We start from the raw sequence: 16,661 nt of genomic DNA, 5'->3' as shown, positions 1-16,661 counted from the left end.
GCTCACAGGGACAGACACCTGAAAGGACTCACATCCCTCAGACTTGACCTCTGACAGCTTCAACAGCACCACACACACACACACACACACACACACACACACACACACACACACACACACACTGAGGAGTTATTTTACCATCAGTAAAACTATCAGCGATCTGACCTCAAACGTTAACTAAATTGTATTTTTTAGAAACCAGAATAAAGAGAATGACACTGATTGTAGTGAGTAACGGATGAAAAGTTTGACTGAATGACTTTTTTTTGTGAATGAATGAGCGTGCTGTGATTTGTAATAATAGGCTGCACAAATAAATAAATTGGCCTGACTTGAAATATTTAAACCTAATAATTGAAATAAATGCCAATTAATTTATCGCCTTATTTTAAGGTGGAGGTCTTAAAGTTTTTGTGTGAAAATATTAAAGTGCGCTTTTATTTCTTAGCTGCATTTCTTTCAATATTTAATTTCTATATTTCTTTATTTTTCTTAATGTGTTTCTCTGTTTTGATAATTTTGTCCATAAACACTGTACATAAAAGGTTTTCTTGTACTTGTACTCACAACCAGAATCACACATGGGGATTCAGTTTTTGAAGCTGTGACACATCTGGACACGAGATGCTGAGAGGAAAACTGTAGTTTGTTAATGAAAAAGAATGTGTTTTTAACATGTTCTTGAACATTTCCTCCGTCATTAAATGATGAAACCTTCGGTGTAATGCATGAAAACATGAAGATGTGTACTGTGAGAGGACATTCACATTCTGGTCTCTGAAAGTCGTTTTACCAAAAATCCACAAAGCACGTCGACCAAACCGCAGAAGTTTCCAGTCGCGCTGCAAAATACAAATTACACTGAATTAAATGAAATCTTCCAAAGCACGTCCTCTTACCTGTTCGCCTGATTCCAAACAAAATGCTGTTTTATTTAAAGAATGTTGAATCATTTTACAACGTTCTCAGTTTTAATCGGACATGTCTGTCTTCTAGTCGTCGGCCTGTTTGTGGGTTTGAAGGTGTCACCATGTCCGGTCTTTGTTTCCACTTCTGAGAAATGACTCTGGCCTAGTTTAAGTGCTGATAGCCACCACAGCCGACCCTCACACGCAGGTAAGGCTGATTCAGTCAATCACTGACGATGACAGCTCTCATGTTGTCATGTGTGCTTGTCCCGTTTGTCATTTAAGGTGGACTGTGATAAAAGAATAAAGAACTAAAAGGCAGTTGACAGAAGCATTGAGTCATTATCCAGTGAAAGAGTTGAGTGTAAATTCTGGACCAAGACTAAATGTCAAATGGAGAAAAAGGACACTAGAAAGCTGGGCTAAAACTTCACACCTCACACACGTTTCCATGGTGAAAACAAACCACAAACACGCCTCTAACACGCACACACCAACACACACACACACACACACACACACACACACACTTCCTTCTCAAGATGTTTACACATTTCACAACATACAATCCAATATACATTTACATGTTCCTCTAATCCAGCACTGATGGGAGTCACTTCTGAGTGAAGGACAAGTTTATGAAGGAACAGACACGAGAAGGACGACTTAAACTCTCTTTATTTATATCTGAACTTGTACGTGGTCGAGTTTCTGTGGGTGGAGGTTGATGTTACGGATCAGTGTTTAAAGGAGTCTAGCTTGGATTTGAAGGATAACACATCAAACATGATTTACTTGGTCGGGATCCAGAGGTCATGGCATGTTCAGTTGATGCTATTGATTAAATCCTGCAGAGAATTCACGCCGGTGGTAACATTGATCTCCAGGGCGTCCTGCGGTGGAGGGTCACATGACGCAGAATTTCTTTGCTGCTTTCTTCCGTTTGTCGGACTACACGACTATTTCCATGATGACAGTGTTGCTGCCTCCTCTCTCTGCAACCGTCCGAGCTGCTGTGAGCAGAGAGAGATCAGTGGCTCATAGATTTCTGTCTTAATAATGATCATAATAATCAGTAAAAGGCTTTACTCAGATTAAGATGTTTGGGTTTCTTTAAGAGCAACCTGTTAACCTGTTTTAGTGCTGTTTAGTGAATCTGATTAATAACTGAAAAAAAACACCTGCACACTGTGTTGCAATATTGGAATTTACCTCCAACCTCAAACCCACCATAGAAGAAAGACTCCCTTCTGGCTGTCATTGTCTGAATACTGTGACAGCGCTGCACTTTGAGCCTTTCTGTTTTGTAGCTTCAACATAGACAGTAAGAAGGTGCAAAGCAGGATGCATCACTCCGTCGCGGCATTTTAAGAACAGGAAGCCTGTTTGCACTCCTCATCGACACGTCCTCACACCTCGGATGACTGAATATGTCGACTGCCATTGTCTCCCAAAATGACATAAAGCTTGGAGAGTAGCAGCAACAAATGTAGCGGACCTTCATTGTATCGGAACTTCGTCATCACATGGTAAACGTTGTGAAATGGTCGCAGTTTGCTTCGGTACCAAAACTGCTTGGTTAGGTTTAAGGAAAGATCGCGGTTTTGGCTCAAATAAGCATGTTAATAATAAGTTATGAAAGTTAGAATGGGTCAGTGCTGACCCATTCATCCTTCCTCCTTTGCTCCTGTCAAACATACTACAACCACTACAGATGACCACCTAACAAGCTTGACTTGCAATAACCTGCCTGCACGGGCTGTTTTCCTGAGGATGGGGAGGAACAGTCATGCTGCATTAGCTGCTAGCAGCACCTGTTTGTACTGTAACTACAGACAACTGTAACTGACTCATTGATGAGTGTGAGGAGAGGTTTGATCTAACTTGAGCCAATCAGCTTCAATGGATTAGGGTTGTGTACATGTGTACAGGTTCATCACAAGGTTCACACCTGGAGTAAAACCTCAATTCTGATTACTGGCCATATTGTGAGTAAAAATAATTACTGAACTCATTCGTTACGCAGATGACACCTGACTGTTTTTCACTCACTTTCTTTCCAAATCCAACAGTTTGAAGGACTACAGGACAGGCTTGAAAGATGTAGAAAGTGTCTCAGAAACCAAACAGAGAAACTTACCGAGCTGCTAACACCGTTTGGTTTCTTATTACTTGATCTCATTACCCAATATTAACTAGTAGAAGCAAGACTGTCTTCTTAGACATTTGCTGGTTCCTACCTCTCTTCCTGTCTTTGTATATGAGTCCCAGTAAGATGGTGGACAGCAGGTACGGAGCTCCCACTACCAGGTGACACATCAGTCTGTGATGAAAATATGAAGTGGAATCTGATGGAGCTGAAGATGAAGGTGGAAGAGAACCTGTGAGGATAAATAAACTCTTATGCACTGAGGTCTGAATGCTTGCATAGCTAGCCATCCTCTTCCTCGGCTTTGCTCTCGTGTTGTTTTTTTTCCTGGCAAGTGTCAATCAGTGGAATGGCGGACAAGCATCAAAGCAAATGAAAATGGGGCCCACTCATAAAAACATTGCTCCATAGCGCTACTAGTGCTCAGTACCTCCATGGGCATTCTTGATACCAAAATAAAATCAGTGACTTGTGTGGCTGAGCTATGTAGCACTGTTGTACCTGTAGCCACCCCAGCAGTGATGTCACAGTGCCCTGACACACCCTGGAGTACACGTCTGCCTCACCTTAGCCAGGTGAGAAGTTGGAGGTCAAAAGAAATAAGATCTTCAGCTGCAGATGAGAAACTCCAGCTTATTTAGCGAGCAATTATGGTTGTGGCTAGTGACTTGAGGCTACATTAGCTGCTTAGCATAACACATCCAAACCTCCAAAAGAACTGCCAGTGGACAGTTTGCATTGTGGGTAATATAGGTGCCAGATTTTGACAAGGAAGAAGAAAGCATGAAATAAAAAAGATGGTATTGCCGCATCAATTTTGACCTTTTTTTTTTTAGAAAAACTGTCCATCTTGAGCGCAATGCTTAATCACTGGAGTGCTCTTTTAATTCACTTTTAAAAAAATGTTGAATATATCTGACAGAGTTTTGCACAGTTATGAAGCAGATGGACACTGTTTATCTCACCGTCAACAGCCATCCAGCTGCCTATGGATTCTCCACCTCCAGTGATGCTGCACTTGTACAGCCCTTCATCAGATTTCGAGACACTGTGAATGGTCATCTCTCCTGTGGAGTTGCTGCTGATGGAGCGGTCGTCTTTGTAGTAATTAAACATGTGGTCGGAGGAGTTTGTCTCAGCTTTGCAGCGCAGAATCACAGCAGCTCCCTCCGACACAGGAAGGACCGGACTCTCCAGGATCACAGTACGATCTTCAGAATAGGAAAAAACACATTTTCTTTTCTTTTCTTTTCTAGCGTAGCCCTGTTCAGAGACATGTCATAAGTGGTTTCTGATGTAAAGTCTGATCTATTCAATGCATCCTTAATTTTAACTCGAGGCAGCAGAACATGAAACACCTCATCATGTTTTCAGTGCTGTGTGCAATACCGGTGATGGTGATGTTGACGCTGTTGCTCCTTTGCCCGTCTTCAGACTCACACCAGTACACCCCGCTGTCAGACGGGTAGGTGTTTCCGATGATGCAGCTGGAGCCCGAGGACGTGGAGCCCCAGCCGGAGGAGCAGGGTCTGACCCCGCCCCCTGTGGTTTTCCTCTTCACCTTCCAACCGGTGGAGTTCGACTGATGCTCGCAGCTCAGAGAGATGGAGTCGTACCTGAAGAACTGAGACCTGTCAGGGCTGACCCGAAGACAGGCTGGACGAAGGAACGAAGGAACAAACGAGAACAAGAGAAGAAACAACAAAAGCAAACAGAAAGAAGCAGGCACAGAAGGGACAAATAAAGGGCCAATAGGTATATGAAAATAAGGAAATAAAAAAGAAAAAAGAAAGGATGGAACAACGTAACAAGGTGAAAAAAGTCAGGAAGAAACAAATGGACGACAGAAGAAAACAAAAACAAGAAGAAAAGCAGACAAAGTGCGGAGAGGAAAGTGTGAAACATGTCCAAGGAAGAGTGGGCAAGAAAAAACAGTAATACAGAAACACATGAAAAGAGAAAGGTAAAAAAACAAACAAAAAACAAACAAACAAAAAAACAAAGGGGAAAAATGAAAAAGGCAGGATGGACAACAAGAAGGTTTGAGGAATGGAAGCGAGTGAGAGAGGCGTGATGAAAGATGGAGAGAATGTAACAGAAGAAGAAGAGAGAAATTACAAAAGAAAGAAGAATAAAAAACAGCACAAGGCAAGAATAAATCAAAATAGAAAAGAACGCAAATAAGAAATTTGATTCAAGAAGACACTGAAGTATCTGTCAGCAGTGTGTCAGGAGACACTTGGCACTTTAAAAAAGAGGTTATTTTCTATGCAGTAAATAAACGCCAGTTTGTACTCACACAGCATGAGGCAGAACGGTGTCAACTGCATCCTGTCCCACCAGCAAGTGAGGGACAGACCGACAGCCTCGTCTCTGCACTTCCTCTCTGAGCGACTCCCCCCTCGCTCTTCGAGCAGCTTCATGTGTGAAACACTCTCAAGCTGGCTTCAAAAATTTTGGTTGCAACAACAAAACCTTTGATTTAATCAGTCATTCAGCACTTTTCCAAACAAGCTGTGGACCCAGCAGCAACTACAGGAGCTGAGAAGCTGCAGGTGACCTTAAGCTCCAGCTCAGAGAATCAACTCAACTGACTGATTACAATGTCAGTAAACTCTGAAAACAAACACTTTTTTGGTTCTACCTCATCAAATCTGTCAGAAACGTTCTGAAACACTGACTGCTGGTAGATTAAAACCTCTGTCTAACAACAAAAGTGTTATCATTCTTTCACTGGGGGGCGCTCTTTTTCTTTCCAGGTCTCTAGAACTGTTGCTAGTAGTCTTATGAGAAAAACTGACATGCCATGCATTGTATTGTGTTTGAGAGAATACTCTTTCACTTGAGAAATACTGGGTTTATATATATGCACAATATATACAGTTTATAAAAATACAGTCGCCAATATGGATAATAAATAGTGTTATTGCACAGTTGAGAGAAATACACAACTTAGTAATTGCACCAGGTGAAATGGATAATGTGAGCAGATATTAGCATTGAAACAGCAGTACAATCAAAAAGTGGGTATGATGTAGAATTGAGAAAGAAGCATCAATGCAGCGCTACATCACATGATGCTGGAGTTTAACAGTCTGACAGATGTTGGGATGAAGGACCTGTGGCAGCGTTCTTGCTTACAGACTGGATGCAGTCATGTGTTACTGAAGGAGCTGCTGAAGCCCCCCACCGTCTCATGCAGGGGGTGGGATGGGTTCTCCATGATTGATATCAGCTTGGCTAACATCCTCCTCTCACCCACCTCCTTGATGGTGTCCAGAGGGCAGTCCAGGACAGAGCCAGCGCTCCTGACCAGTTTGTTAAGTTTTTTCCTGTCCCTCTCAGAGCTTCCACAGCCCCAGCAGACCACTGCACAGAAAACTGCAGATGCCATCACAGTCATACAAAGTTTTTAACAGTGTCCTACATACTCCAAAGGACCTCAGTCTTCTTAGCAGGTGCAGACGACTTTGGCGCCTCCTGTACAGGGCATCTGTGTTATTTGACCAGTCCAGTTTGTTGTTGAGGTGAACAAACTGGACTGGACAAATTGTGAATGAAGAGAGCATTGAAATGAAACAGATAGTGCTTTATTTCATGACAGGATGCGGTGGACATAAATAATATCAACATTAAAAACATTGTTCATTATTTACATAAAAAATTAAGAATGCGAATTAAATAAAGAATCAATATTTCGTCACAAGATAAACTCACATTTAAACCAAGGGCATGTGTTTAACATCTGTAGAGATGTCCAGAAAGCGAGCAGAATGCTGCAGCCGAACAACAGCCAACACATAAAACTGAGGATCAAACCTGAAAGTTCTCAGGAACATAGAAAGAACTCTGAACCTACTTGTCCACCTCTGCTTTCCTGTCCAAAGACTTGTGGTGATAACATGCAGCGTTGCTGTCTGTCTCCATAAAGACATTGTGAAACAATCTGTGGTGTAAAGTCCCTTTGTGTGCAAAGTGCTGCACTAACTTGCAGGCAGAATTTTCACCGTATGAGTATTTACATCTGTTGTGAGGCAAATTTATAACATGTCCCCCAGTTTGTTCAATGAAGGACTTAAGTCCAGTTTATAGAGCTCTGCATTTGTGAAGAGCTACATCAGCTACACCCACTTTAGCAGGTACTGTTATGCGTTTTGCTTCATTAATTAATATGTTTTTAAAATGAACGGAATGCGGATAGATGGTTGTGAGAATCTCACTGTATGTTAAAGAGCCGGTGGAGTTGCACTTAATAAACCTTCAGACGTAAATAATCAGCATAAGTGGGTGAATCGTGAGCTGAAGATCAGAATACTGACTGACAGCGAAGCAATGGATCAGCGATTAGCATGAATGAGAGGCAGAAGAAGAAACATGTATGTAAAGGAAAAGTTTGACATTTGGGGAAAAGAGGCAAGAATTAGACAAGAGGATTCATCGCTCTCTCGAGTCTAGCCTGAGGCAGTACCTGGTTAGCTTAGCATAAAGACTGGAAACACAGGGAAACAGCTAGCTACAACAAAGTCTGCCTGTAAAGTTCAACTGATGAAATTCATTCATTCATTCATCTTCTATACCTGCCTATCCCTTTCGGGGTTGTGGGGGACTGGAGCCTAACCCAGCTGGGGATCGAACCAGCGACCTTCTTGCTGTGAGGCACGCGCACTACCTGCCGTGCCACCGTGCCGCCCGCAACTGATGAAATGAATTCTTGAAATCTGTTGCAAGTAGCTGCTTGTTTTGACTGAAATAAAGTGCCTATTGACTGAAACATCATACTTGATCTGTTGGCATAAAATACATGTAAAAATATAACGGACTACAGTAATTATTTGGTAGGTTTTACTGCCTGTGCTGTTTTCTCATGACATCAGCAGCTACGTTTCCTCGGTAAAATTTGCCAGAAGTGAGAAGCGATTATTGATTGACAGTGGAGCTGAGGAATGTCGACGTTGAACTGTGAAAATTTCTTGACTGGACCAAGAAGACTCTCTCATTGATTGAGTGCTGAGCTTTCTCTTTGACGTGTTGGCTAGAAAAGACCAGTTCAAAACAGCGGGGCTGCTGTCCAAACCAAGGTTTCTTTGGGTCGGGCCGCCAGATGCTGGATTGCTGTGTCGTCGTGAGGTAACAGGTTTTGAACCCTGACGCTGGGGTAAGTTGTCAGGCTCTGGAGGGTTGCTGTTGGTTGAAGCTGCAGGATTGCACACCATCGTTGGCACAGCGGGATTGAGCGGAGATCTGTTGTCGCTCTGGAGCCGCAAGATGATCATTTGTTTCTGGTGAAGCTTTGATTTGAGGTCAGCCACCTCTCTTGTCAGCCTCTCGATGGCGTTGTTTCCCACGCTGTCTGGCCTATCAATCCTGATGCTCTGCAGAAGTGGTTTTTCGTCATAGGCGGAGCTCAGTGTGCTTTCATCTGACGACTGCCTCGTCAACGACCCTTTTTCTCCTCCTACTGTGTGAATAAGAAAAAAAAAGCAGTTACAGTACTATTTTATTGAAGGATAATTCCATTTTCACAAATCTCAGCAATTAAATTGGTGAGCGCAACCTTATGATACCTGACAGACAAAGAAGACAAGACCCAATAGTACAGCATGAGTCTGAGGTTGATTCACTCTTGCTTCACATTTAAAGTCTTCCTCTCTGCATGCTGCCACCTTTCTGCACACCTCAATTTATGTTCACTGATTTTAAACATTAATTCCTAAAGTTTTACAAATGCTTTTTCTGATGTTACTTCAAGATATAAAACCCCCAAACAGAGAGAGCGCTCGGTTGGTCAGTGTTTGACCAGGCTTGCACTAGATGTGCACTGTTGCTGCTTTTTATAACTTAGAAGTGAGTTTCTGTGCCAAATCCAGTATTGTCTCAGTGCTGGCAACTTACCAGATGCACCAAATCTCTTCCACAATAAGACAGTTAATCCAAAAAAGGCTAACAGAAGTAAAGCCGTCCCTCCAGCTGTGAGGCCAGTGGGTAGAAGGCAGGATCTCATGCAGTCAACTGAAAGGAGAATACAGTAAATTATATATATAAAATACAAGTAAAAGTAAAATAAGTAAAATATACAGAGACAGTAAGTGACGTCTGATGCATTTTAAAGAGAAGGCTCCGGTATCCAGTAGCAGAATCTAGCTGTCAAAATCTGAAGTCTTAAATTTGAATTTAATAATCTCAAGTTACTACAACCCTGGAAATGCTGAGATGATGAGATGAAAAGCTTCCAAAAGTACTGGAAGGAAAGTATGACATCGAAATCATTTCTTTATCAAAAACATAAGAAAGAGTAAAATACAAAATATCAAGACACAAATGTGATGAAGAAACTCGACTGTATCAACTCAAACTGTGAATTCAGGTGTTTCAGGTGAGTCACCTGGTATGAGAATCTCTGTGTTCCTGGTCTGGTTGATCTGTGGCTGCTGAACTCGGCAGGCGACGCTGTGATGAAAAGGCATCAGGATAATTTTTAAGTTTAGTGTATAAATCTTACATGAAATGGATTCTTATGGTGAAAAGAAGTGTGCACAACACACGATTCAGCACATATTTGTGGTGCTGTCGTCTTTCCTGCAGACGTGAACTAATGTTCTTACTGTCACTAATCTTCTTGATTAGTGACAGTAAGTATAAGCACAAAGGGACCTGCGGACTTGTCTGATTCCATGTTTCTGCACAAGATTCACAGATATCAAACCAACACGCCTGAAAACACAACTGTCCGGGTTATGTTTGATAACATAAATGACTTTTTTTTAGGTGAAAGCACAAAAAAGGGGCCTCCCATAGGATATGACTTTAAGTTTGAGTAATAAACTGAATTTGGACCTGCTGGTGGCATCCTGGAGAGTCACTCTACGGGTCACAGTGTAACATCCACTGGCATGTTGACGTCTTTTTGGGTCACGTGCCGGGATGTCGTGTCCCTGATCATCCAGAAACTTGATCTCTGGTTCTGGCAGCCAGCAGTCAGCCTCACACTGAAGAGTCACTCCTGCACTCTCTGCTGAAACCACGGAGAGCTTTGGCTCAGAAACTGCACCTGCAAAAACACAGTTACATCAGGTGTGACCTTTGACTCTTCCATCCATTTCAGTGATAATCTAGCAAATATTAATGGGGACAATGCTTGAAAAAGCCATTTTATCTGCGCTCTGTGAGAGATAAAAACATCAGTTTGACAGGAGAAACACTTTGATGGGGGGAAGTAAATTAATAACTAACCACTGAAACGAATGGTGCCACGCCCGACCAGCTTGGAGTGGCGACAGCTAAATGTGTAACAGACTTTATTGTCAGCTTTGGTTTCCACACACTCACACTATTTTTAGCTTCCGGAACAATGAAGAACAAGATACAGTGATTTAATTACAAAGAAAACTCTTAAAACACAAACACACCTGTAATCAAATCATGGATACTCCTTAAAGCTCATAACTGTGATCGACACCGAAACTGTGGAATTCTACAACTACAACTCGCGAGCCCTGTGTGACTGTGATGGATTTATTCTATTTGCCATGACAGCACAATGTTTTGTTATTAAATAATCTGTATACTGTTCAGAAATTAAATTTTAATACATGTAATATCAACAGTCCAGAACCCAAAGATTTTCAAATATAACCACAAGCAGCATTTACGTCATCACCGAGGACTTCACTCCAAAGTGAGATACTTCATCCTCACAAAGCCTGCAGTGTTTCAGTAAAGACGCTCTCGAACAGTTCCCTCTTCTTTGGATTTAAATGAGACTGCTGGCTCAGGAGCAACCCGTCCTCACATCCGTCGTCACATATGGATGCTTGGTCGGGACCCCATGCCGTCAGTTTTTCCAACATGCAGGGTAGACCGATGGAGTTCTATAGACAGCCTCTAACGCATCAAATGATTTAATCCAACGAGCGAGAAAAATCTTGCTAGTGGCAGAACTTTAAGCTTGGTGATTAAATCTTTCTTAAATAAAATCTATGCTGAGTCATGCAGACTTTACAACAAATACTGGCCCCAGGCACACTTTGCTCAGCCATGTCTGAACCCTGCACCTGTCAAAAAAACACATATGCAAGGGGTCAAAAGAGAGAGAAAGTAAAATACTGGCTGAGTAAATCAACTCGTTTGGGCTCAGGCCTGATTAAGGTCAGTTTCTGGTGCTTATCATTGAGTTTTTAGGTAATTTTATCACATCATAGTCTGGGTTTGTGCAAACTAGCTTATGCTATAAATTTTGCAGCATGTAGCTTGATCAGGGTCAGGCCTGAGGGTTGATCAGGGTCAGGCCTGAAGGATGGTCAGGGTCAGTCCTGAGGGTTGATCATCCTTGAATGCACTGGGATGGATCGGCTAGGACCAAACTTTCAGGCCTGGAGTTTTTACATAACTATGATGCTGCTACAAAACCTTTGCCATAAACAAACTTGACTGGACGTACCCACAACAAGCTCCACTGTGGTGATGTCCCGGGGGGCATTCTTCCAGAGCCTCATGCATTGGTATTTCCCTGCATCAGACAGCTGCACATTTGAGATCCTTAATGAAATGTTTCTGTTTTTCAGTTCTTTAGAAATGAAGCTTGTCCTGTACTGGAAGGACGGATTCTTCATCTCATGGGTCTCACAGCCATCCCGGTACAAGAAGATGACGTTTGGCTGCAGGCCTTCCTTGGACCACTCCACCGTTGGAAAGTCATCGCTGCCAGTGATGTTGTAGCTGCAGGGAAGGATGACATCCTCGCCAGCAAAGGCCAGGACCATCTCAGGTGGACCATGCACCAAGGAATTGCCTTGAAAAATGCAAAACATACAAATAAATAACTTAGAGACAGACACTACACACTGGCTATGGTGTTATGATGGGGCTGTTTACGACATTTAGTCAACTCTCACTGAAACAAATGGTGGAAAAAATATTACAAACACCTCAATATAATGCAGTACATTTCAACAGCACCACAAACTACAGCCTCCAAAACAACACTGAAGCTGAATCAACAACTCTCTAAATTAGTTTCGATGAAAACTCAACACTACAACCTTTGGCAGAATTAATTGCACAGCTGTTTTAGTTGTGTGCCTAATAAACTGGAAAGAGCCAAGAATAATGAGGCAATGACAGTAAAGAACAACATTTCCCATCTGCACAGTTAACTTTTAGTTTAGACCTCTAAATTTCTTCTTGCATGTAATGTTGAAACAGTGCCATCATCCCATTGACTCGTATACTGTGGCCCAAGATGGTACTGCAGCTCATTTCAGTCTGGCTGGTGGAAGAGTACAATTGTCCCTGCAGACTTTAAAAGTCGTTTAAATTAAGGACTCTTTGATTGAACCGGACACAAGTCAAAGACTGTGCAGCAGGTAGACAGAACTTAATCTGAAGCCAATAATGCTGTGAAAAACACACCTAGAAAGACAAAATGATTACTAAAACAAGCACAAACACACTGGGAATGTATCTTGCATCATACTGTAATTGCTTGTCTGTCCAAAACTCCTCTTTGAACACTTCCTGGGATTGAATTACATGCTGTTTCTTCCACTGCCTGCTAGTATGATATGACTCATCCACCCATCCTGCACACCTGTGTTGGCAAGCCTACAATATGATAAGTAGGACTATAACAGTAGTAAGAAGCAGTATAGCAGGAGTTAGTATGACTGTAATTTATTTGTCTGAGGTTTGACTGGAAAAATACATGAAACACTTTTCCCTTCAAAGTTTTAACTGTGCTTTTTGACATTTATGACACCAGAGCCTTTCGATGCGTATATGCTTAAGAGTCCGCCTTGCTGACATGTTTAGCCAGATTTTGCAAGGAAAGCTTGATTTGGATTTCACAGTTCACTGAGAAGATAAAGCAGCAATATGACCGTGTAAAGTACTCTATTAAAAGCAAAAGTCCTGTATTTAAACTGCTACTTCAGTAAAAGTACACAAGTATTATTAGCAAAATATACTTATCAAAAGTAAAATTATTCATTCTACAGTAAATTATACAATAAATGAATCTTGAAGCAGCATTTTACTGTTGGAGCTGCTGCAGGTGGAGCTACTTTCAGCTACTTTATTTACAGTTAGCTGTTTTAGTCCAGTGGTGCCCAACCCAGGGGTCGGACCCCTCCAAAGGGTCACCAGATAAGTCTGAGGGGTCGTCAGATGATTAGAGGCCACTTTTTTAAAAAGGGTGACAAGTGAAAAAGGTTGACTGATTTAATCTTTAACAATGTTTTTTGCATTTCATAAACTCATCATGTGTGCTTTGTTTCCTGTCATTATTGTTATTATTATTGTGTCTTTTTGAAATGTGAAACGTATCTGTGGGACTTACATCAATGGAATAAAAAGTCTAATATTTCACTCTGAAATGTAATCGAGTACAAGTAGAAAGCAGACCTCATGATTGTACATAAGTACACTTCTTGAGTACTTTCTTACACTCCACCGATGTAACACGCTTCAGAAACACATGCAGCTTTTTTCTATCAGCTGGATCATCTTTGAATCAGTCTGATCTCAGCAATAAAGAGTTTCTTCGAGAACAAAGTGTGACAAACTCAGTTCAGCAAGTGCTTCTGAGTCTTTCAGTGTTCAGATCAGACTTTTCAGTGTCTCTTTGGAAATGAAGAAGGTGGTTTGAGCAGCAGCACAACCACTTCACAGATCACAGATTCTGAACTCTGGCTGGTTTTCAAACAGAAAACTCCTCTCGGGTCTACGCTATTTATTGCTCACACATTCGTTTGTAGCTCATCTGTTCCAGACAAACCCTGCAAAGTAATGCTTTCAAAAGGACAATTAAAAGAAAAAAAAAAACCTCTCTCACATACCTGTGAAATAGGACAGCAGAGCAGAGACCAGGAACAGGCGACAACACATCACCAAAATACACGAGTTGGATTTTTCTTTCCGCTGTGAAGGAATGAAGGTTTTCTGCAAACGGGAGCGGCTGTTTGAAGAGTCACACTGAACTTCATTCACAAACTTTCCAATCAGACTGGAGCTCAATGAGGCGTTCAACACCACTGGGAATATTCACCGGTTCTGCTGCTTCCCTCCTCAGGGTGCTGATACACTGTGTGGCAGCTATTTTACTTTCATGGAAGCAAAATCTTGAACACAGTTGGTAAATAGTTCAGACTGGACAAATAGAAACCAGGGTGTCTTTATTAGCACTGGTTAAAAATAGCAGTATGGAGAAATCAGCTCTTCAGTACAGTCTCTAATGTGCCAGTAAATTATGCAAATCACAAACACACACAGTGTTTACATCCTTCATTGCTCTGCTGTCGTCGGCTGTAACTTGATGTAAAGTCTCTGTAGGTTTCTGTGTTTTTTTGTTTGTTTGCTTTTGTGACAGAGTTTAATTTGGAAGTGTAATTTCCCACTTTCTAAAGCAGAGTTGAACATCACACAGACACGGGTGTCTTTAACAGATGTGGCAACCTCGTGCACTTTGCACAGCTCTCGTAAAAAGGACGTCATGTGATATATGGTGACACCTAAACTGATTAAATGCCAGGAAGAGCCATTTTTACTTGAGGTTGGGCCCTCTGAAGACTCATCAAACGGCTCACGAGATGATTGACAGGAGACGAATGAAGAGAAAACTAAGTTCTGAGACACAAATCTGTTTCCAGCTTGTGGGCTTTTCTCCAGTTTTCAATTTTCTGTCAGTCATTAAATGGTTTAACCTTGCTGAGCTTTGAGCAGATTAAATGAAACCATGTGAGAAGTTTGTGATCTTGTCCTGTTCTTCAACACAATGTTTTTGTGATCTGATGAGCATAATGTCTGAACACTACCAATGAAACTCACATTTGATGATTGTACATGTATAACTAGTGTGCAACACTTCTCGCTTAAATATGTCTACGTGTAACTCGGCAAGAATGATACTGACTGTTAACGCGTTCATATTTTGAAATTGTGCATATCTTATCTCTGATCTTATATTTTCATCTGTTGCCTGGCAACATAATTTTCATGAGTTCAACGGTAAATGTTGTTTCAAAGCCCTCTTGACACTGATAAACATGATAAACATGCTGGGTATGTTTATCATTCCCTGAGAACTAGGGATTTAACAACATATCAGATCTTGCAATATCATTATAAAAATATGGCTGTATGCTGTCGTGGGAATGAAGATGCTCCATCGACTTTTAGAGCTGATGTGCAGCAGCATTTTGGTTTTCCTGTTTCAAGAACTGACAATGGTGAAAAGGAAACTGGCAAACACTGAACAATTTGCAAATAGTGCCAGATGACGTCCAACTACACTACAGGAAGCACAGAAAAAATTAGAAGCCTTTTCACCACTCAGAAAAGCTCAAATCACAACAACAACAAAACTTCAGCCGGGCAAAGGAGCCTGAAAGAAGCATGTGGAGTCCTGCTACTGCACAACAGACCGACAGATGAAGAAATATCAAGATGCATCCGTGGATATAAAGCCAAAGACTTAAGGCCATTCTCTGCGGTCGGCAACGATAGATTTCAGAGGTTAGCAAACATGCTGAAGCTTTGAACTGAGGCTGCATGAGCCCTGTGTTTGGCCGAGTGAGGCCTGCAACAGCTGTGCTGACCACCAAACAGAGACTGTTAAACCTGCCAGGATACAAACTGATCATAGATGTGTCACCCGCAACATAAAGGCTGGTCATGTGACGATAACTGTAATTAAATATATAATGCAATATTGTTGACGAATAAAAACGAGACTAAATGTGGTTTACAAAATAAAAGCTCTGCTTATGAAATTTCCTTTAAGTGAAATGCTTCATTGACTAAAATGAGACGAGACGAAATGTTCTAATGTTATTTGGTCTCGTTTAGTGGCGCTGTTCGTGTTACTTCCTCAACCACCACTCGCAGCATTATTTAGAAGATGCGGCTGTGCTAGCTTAGCGTTAACAACAGACAGCTGACGCAGAGAACAGGACCGATGGCCGACCAGCCGGCTTTGCTTGGTAAAATAAATAAATATGTTGTGAATTCAAATCAGAGTGTGTTCGTGTCTGGAATGGATGTTTTCTTGAGTGTATAAGATAACAATAATATAATAAGACAACCTTGTTTGAATTGTCAAATGGGTTTGACCAAAAGAACATTTTGGTTTCGTCTATACTACGAGATACTTATACTATATTGACTGGGTTAAATAGTCAATATAGTCAATTGCATTACAAAAAATAGATTAAAATACATTTTTCGTCGACTAAAACTAGACTAAATTGGTAATTGTGACTAAAATAAGACTAAAATGCTCTGACTTTTAGTCGACTGAAACTTGACTAGACTAAAAAGAGTATGATTGTGACTACAACTAATAAAAACTAAATGACAGCTTGACACAAAGACTAGACTAAGACTAAAATTAAAACAGGCTGCCAAAAACAACATTACTTTTAATGAGAACAAGAACACACATGTTGTCAAAGTCCAGTATGTTCCCCAGTGAACTGTCTCAGTTTACTGGTCTGTACAGTATACTGTCTGTATTGGCTCTCCTCCACAGCTTCTCCACCAACTCCCATCAACTCTTCAGTCGTCTGTTGACAGACTGCTCTGCCATCTAGTGGCCATCAGTCCATACTGCA

At 41.4% G+C, this 16,661-nt stretch overlaps 1 protein-coding gene across 1 annotated transcript; it reads right to left on the bottom strand.

The window, feature by feature from the left end:
- Positions 1 to 1,617: 1,617 nt before the first annotated feature.
- On the bottom strand, positions 1,618 to 13,938 carry LOC143317433 (uncharacterized). The gene is made up of 10 exons (XM_076725587.1): positions 13,890 to 13,938; positions 11,495 to 11,845; positions 9,892 to 10,105; positions 9,440 to 9,504; positions 8,268 to 8,515; positions 5,357 to 5,474; positions 4,447 to 4,713; positions 4,023 to 4,268; positions 3,149 to 3,289; positions 1,618 to 1,921 (listed from the first exon to the last, which is right to left on the bottom strand). The coding sequence occupies exons 1-10, from the start codon at positions 13,936 to 13,938 to the stop codon at positions 1,860 to 1,862; spliced, it is 1,761 nt and encodes a 586-aa protein (XP_076581702.1). The 3' UTR covers positions 1,618 to 1,859.
- Between the last annotated feature and the right edge of the window lie 2,723 nt (positions 13,939 to 16,661).

The sequence above is a fragment of the Chaetodon auriga genome, chromosome 24 (genome assembly GCF_051107435.1).
Source record: "Chaetodon auriga isolate fChaAug3 chromosome 24, fChaAug3.hap1, whole genome shotgun sequence".
Classification (NCBI taxonomy): domain Eukaryota; kingdom Metazoa; phylum Chordata; class Actinopteri; order Chaetodontiformes; family Chaetodontidae; genus Chaetodon; species Chaetodon auriga.
Note: the sequence above shows the minus strand (reverse complement) of the source record. Positions and strands in the feature narration are given on the sequence as shown.

Excerpts from the sequence above, each read along its gene's own strand:
- LOC143317433 (XM_076725587.1), bottom strand. The coding sequence starts at position 13,938 with ATGTGTTGTCGCCTGTTCCTGGTCTCTGCTCTGCTGTCCTATTTCACA. Across the intron at positions 8,516-9,439 it reads CACAGAGATTCTCATACCAG|TAGGAGGAGAAAAAGGGTCG; the intron begins GTGACTCACCTG and ends TTATTCACACAG. Across the intron at positions 4,269-4,446 it reads CGTCAACATCACCATCACCG|ATCGTACTGTGATCCTGGAG; the intron begins GTATTGCACACA and ends CCTATTCTGAAG.